This window comes from Hordeum vulgare, chromosome 7H (assembly GCF_904849725.1).
Source record: "Hordeum vulgare subsp. vulgare chromosome 7H, MorexV3_pseudomolecules_assembly, whole genome shotgun sequence".
Classification (NCBI taxonomy): domain Eukaryota; kingdom Viridiplantae; phylum Streptophyta; class Magnoliopsida; order Poales; family Poaceae; genus Hordeum; species Hordeum vulgare.
Genome location: NC_058524.1, coordinates 56,220,268 through 56,225,649, shown reverse-complemented (window position 1 = coordinate 56,225,649; position 5,382 = coordinate 56,220,268). Strand labels below are relative to the sequence as shown.

At 54.0% G+C, this 5,382-nt stretch overlaps 1 protein-coding gene across 1 annotated transcript; it reads left to right on the top strand.

The window, feature by feature from the left end:
* The first annotated feature begins 443 nt into the window (after positions 1–443).
* Positions 444–2,589, top strand: LOC123412258 (endoglucanase 21-like). Its single transcript, XM_045105206.1, has 3 exons — positions 444–1,105; positions 1,205–1,459; positions 1,763–2,589. Exons 1-3 carry the CDS (start codon positions 461–463, stop codon positions 2,441–2,443), a joined length of 1,581 nt encoding a protein of 526 aa, XP_044961141.1. The 5' UTR covers positions 444–460; the 3' UTR covers positions 2,444–2,589.
* Positions 2,590–5,382: the final 2,793 nt, after the last annotated feature.

Sequence of the window (5,382 nt, the reverse complement as noted above, 5' to 3'; positions counted from 1 at the left end):
ATGCACAACAACCCGCACGGTTGTTGATGCATGACGCAAGTCAACCCTGCCTAGCTAGCATTGTTAATTAACTAGTCTACCTCCACATATATATCTTCATTAAACCAATAATTCTCCACCTCCACCTCACTACCGACAGCAAGAATAACCATCACCAACATCCAACCAGGTGTACATGTTACCATCTCTTCATCGTCCAATGACACCACCCAAGTACATGTTACCCAACATTCTTTTGTACTAGATCCGGCTGTTGGATCCAGTAATCAATGATTAACACCTGGTATTAAGAGTCATACAAGCTTAGCCGCCGCCTACCACCTGGTATTAAGATGTAGGGTTTGACTAAAGATGGTCAACTAGGGAGACATCACATGGTGATCAGGTCTTATATAACGAGGACGAAAGGAGCAGGGAGAAGCACAACAGAGCTAAACCCAGAGAAAGCAGTGGAGCAAACATGGCGAGAAGAATCAAAATGCTGACGTCTCTGGCCATCTGTGCCGCCCTCACGGTCGTGCTCCTTCCGTTCACGGCGGCCGGCGGCGAGGGCGCGGCGCCATTCGACTACAAGAAGGCGCTTCACAGCAGCCTCCTCTACTTCGAGGCGCAGCGATCGGGCCACCTGCCGCACAACCAGCGCGTCAAGTGGCGCGGGCACTCCGGCCTCGCCGACGGCCTGCAGCAGGGTGTGGACCTCGTGGGAGGGTACTACGACGCCGGCGACAATGTCAAGTTCGGCCTGCCGATGGCGTTCACGGTCACCATGCTGTCGTGGAGCGCCATGGAGTTCGCGGACGACATTGCGGCGGCCGGCGAGTGGCGGCACGTGCTGGAGGCCATCAAGTGGGGCACCGACTACTTCGTCAAGGCGCACACCGAGCCGTACGTGCTCTGGGCCGAGGTCGGCGACGGCGACACCGACCACTACTGCTGGCAGCGGCCCGAGGACATGACCACATCGCGGCAGGCCTACAAGGTCGACCGCGACAACCCCGGCTCGGATCTTGTGGGCGAGACCGCCGCCGCGCTGGCCGCTGCCTCCATGGTGTTCCGCCGCACCAAACCCCATTACGCACAAGTTCTCCTCCACCACGCCGAGCAGGTGCGTAGACATATACAACGCCATTGTCGTTGTCGCTCTGTTGAAAATGAAATATGTAACATCATCACTAACGTGTAATAATGTTACGTCCATATGCAGTTGTTCGAGTTCGGGGACAAATACAGGGGCAAGTACGACAGTAGCATCGGTGAGGCGTATAGCTACTACGCGTCGGTGAGCGGGTACGGCGACGAGATGCTGTGGGCGGCGCTATGGCTGCACCGGGCGACGGGAAAGGCGAGCTACTTGGACTACGCCGTGGACATGGCTGAAGAGTTTGGCGGCACCACCTGGGCCATCACAGAGTTCAGTTGGGACGTCAAGTACGCCGGCCTCCAGATCCTCGCCACCAAGGTGAGCATCAGCTGTACATATGACTGCGCAGCTAACAAATTAACTAATTATCCTCTAATTTTATTAGTAGTTTTCTAAGTGAAACGGTAGACAAGGAATCTATATTGCACGATTGTTTCTTCTCAGTCCCCTCAAAAAAACAAAATTTTGTTTCTTTAGTTGGTATGGCATGCACGATCGAAAATGTTTTCCTCGCGTATGCTATTATTTCTTCACAAAATCAAACTGCATACCAGATGTACGTCGAATATCACTCGGGATAAAATGTGTTTCTTAACGTACGTACGTGTCGTGTGATTTTAGGTGCTGCTGGAAGGGAAGGCCAAGGCGGAGCACAAGGCGACGCTGGAGAAGTACAAGGCCAAGGCGGAGCACTACCTCTGCGCCTGCCTCAACAAAAACGGCGACGCCGGCAACGTCAACCGCACGGCCGGCGGCATGCTCTTCGTCCGGCAATGGAACAACATGCAGTACGTGACCAACGCCGCATTCCTCCTCACCGTCTACTCCCGCTACCTCACCTCCGCCGGCGCCGGCCAGGAGCCACCGGTGCTGCAGTGCCCCGATGGGCCCGCGTATGCCGACCAGCTGCTGACCCTGGCGCGATCACAGACCGACTACGTCCTCGGCGCCAACCCAGCCGGCGTGAGCTACTTGGTCGGCTACGGCCAGCGGTTCCCGCGGCGGATGCACCACCGTGGCGCGTCCATCGTGTCCCACCGCGGCGACGGCAGGTTCATCGGATGCATGCAGGGGTACGACAACTGGTTCCTCAGGAAGGGGGCGAACCCGAACGTGGTCGTCGGCGCCATCGTTGGCGGGCCGGACCACCTCGATAGGTTCAGGGACAGACGCGACAACTACATGCAAACGGAAGCCTGCACCTACAACACCGCCCCCATGGTTGGCATCTTCGCACACCTGCACACCGAAACGCGGTCATCACCAAGAAATATTGAACACAAAAAGTTTTTACAAGACTGATCTAGCTAGGATTTCTTTTCTTTTTTGTTGGTTTAGTTTAACTATTTGGATTTGCCATATTGGTAGAGAGTACGTAGAGAGTGCAGAGTAGTGGTGCATGTGGCTTCCAGACAAGACATTTTGGTAGTTGTTCTAGCTAGACCTGGTTAAGCTAATACAGAAGAAAAACATGCATGTGGATCAATTTCCTACAGCCCTTCTATCTGGGCGTCCCTACCATTTTTTTAACATAGACGCAAGCGCTCATATGTTTGGCTGCCGCCACAGCTCATGGCGGCAGGTGCCATGTCAGCCGTTTTTGGTTCTAACGTTGCTTCAAATCCTATGGTGCAAGGGCTGCCGCAAGCGACAGTGACAACAAGTGCCACGTGTTGTCTGACGCGCCTGCCACCACGGTTCAGCTGGTCATTTCTTCGTTTGCATTTAGATGTGGTCTTTTCTATCAATTTGATTCGGCAGGTGATTCTTTTGAACGAAAATTCAGAAATGAGAGGATAAAATGAGCATTGTTCCGTGCATGCCGACCGTAAGAGAAATGAGGTAATATCATTGTATTCCAGAAACGTGCCATTAATGAGCTCTATACATCCACAAACTTCCAAAGTGTGATGACAACATCGACAAACTTGGTCAGGTGTGGCGAAAAGTCTTTGGGCGACTCTTGGGGATCGGATGTTTCCATTTGTCGGTGGCTTGTGCATGCAGTCTTTATGTCGGTTGCATAGTCGTTGGACGATCCCAAAAGTTATCACTCCACCTGTTTGAGCAAAAAAGTTCATTTTGCTGCCTCCCTATCTGGTGGTCCGTGCCAAATTGCTCACTTTGCAGCTGGCTCCTCCTCACCGGTCGGCTTATCCAAACTGACTGACAAGCACTTTAACATCCTACCACGGTAGGCTTGCACAATCTTCGCCACATTGGGATCCGAGTCCGACATCTGGTGTCCTCCTAAGTAGCCTCAACCTCAACCTTCTTCTCTTGAAGGTTGATCTCTTACTGTCGTGGGTATAAGCCTGACAGTAGATGTGTAGGGTACGAAAAGGATGGGCAGAGCCTTAGCTACGGCGAGGTTGTATGAGTTCAGGCCCCTCTGCGGTGGAGGTAATAGCCCTACGTTTCAGTGCTCAGGGAGCTTGTTGTCGAGTGGAAATATGGAATACAATGAGTTGCTAACCCCTCTACCAGTGGGGGAGGGTGGCTTATATAGAGTGCGTTGCCCTCCACAACGGCTCCGGTACAGGGGTGGAGTAGTGGCGATTGAATGCGTATGTTGCAGGTAACGTATGCCCTAAATGCTAATAAATGCACCTGGAAACGTACGACCGTTTCCCTTCAGGGGGGTTACGATGTACCGAGTGGTATCCAGTCGGTTAGCTTGATATCCTCCGAATGCTAGTCTCCGACTGGATGATCGAGAACCTGTTACCGACTAGATGATGGGGGCTCCTTAATTCAGTCGGAGCTGACTAAGGGCCTTGTCCTTTGTGAGGGGTAGTCCTTGGGTTGGATCTACATGGCAGGCCTATGACCCTACTCTAGGACTATAACCCCATCATTAGTCCTCGAATGGATTGGGGTTGGAACGACGAAGCGATGCTTGAAGTTTGGATCCGACTGGAACGGACTTGGCTTGGGCGTTGCTTGCCTCGATCCATTTTATCTTTTCTGACCAACGATCCGAGTGGAAATCTCCGTGGAACAAACCGTCGGAAACCGAGTGTATTCAGGGTATCTCTTGACGCGACCCGTCAACTGACAGCAGCGGATTTTCCGGGATCTTCAAAATTCGGTTTCCGCGTGCTCAGCGGGGATGACGCCAGCGCGCTCGATTAGCGCCTGACACCTCGATTCTCGCGCCTTCAACTCCTCCACCGATATCGCTGTGGACGGTCGGGGGATAAGGTTTCGGGGCCACCTGCCAGCGACCCAGTCGGAACCTTACTTAAATCCCGGCGGCAAGGGTTTTTCGTTACGCCCGCCGGATCTTTTGCCATTGCTTCGTCCTCCTCGCCTCCTTCAGCGCACCTAACCTCCCCACTCCTCCTCTCTCTCCGCGAACTCGCAACTTCCGCCATGACCAAGGATTAAACCAGCAAGATGGAGGCGAGGAAGAAGAAGGGGAAGGCGGCGGCTCCTGCTCAGCGGCCGTTGCCGGCGGGGTGGATTCAAGGCGACTTCCTCCCCTCCACGGTGATGGAGGGGGATCTGCTGCAGCTGGTGGAGGACGGGATGATCGTTCACAAGTCTTGGAGGCTGCCGGCTGAGGACGAGGTCGAGCCGGCACCCCGGGAGGGGGAGCGCGTCTTGCTGCTCAGCCATGTCTACCGAGGTTTCTCCTTGCCCCCGCATCCTTTCTTTAAGGGCATCATGAACCACTTCGGGGCACAGCTTCACCACTTTCCTCCGAATGCTATCGCCCATCTCTCTGCTTTCATCGTTATGTGCGAGTGTTTCATCGGCTCCCCCCCCCCATTGGGGGTTGTTCAAACACATATTTTTTGCTAGATCCCAAACCATCAAACGACTCAGCCAGTCGGATGATAAGACACATCTTCTCCAGCTCTGCAGGGGCTTAGGCTTCCAGAAAAAGAGTCGGAGTAGTTATCCTGCTCTTCAGCTGAGCTAGTCGGTCAGGAACTGGCAGTCGACGTGGTTCTACTGCCAAGACGTTGCCTATCCGAATGCCTCTTCAGGGTTGCCCCCTTTTAGCCTTGATCGTCCCGCTCCACCTAAGCAGCTCACGCTCACGAAGGCGGAGAAGCTCGACATCCAGCCCTTGGTCGACGCACTCGTAGACGTCGTCAGGAGGGGAATCACTGGCATGGATTTGCTGGAGACTTTCCTTGGTCGGCGCATACAACCACTGCAGGCTTACGACCACGCCATGTGGCACTACTCGGGGACCGAGGACTCCACTCGGACTAACGTCTTGAGCGTGA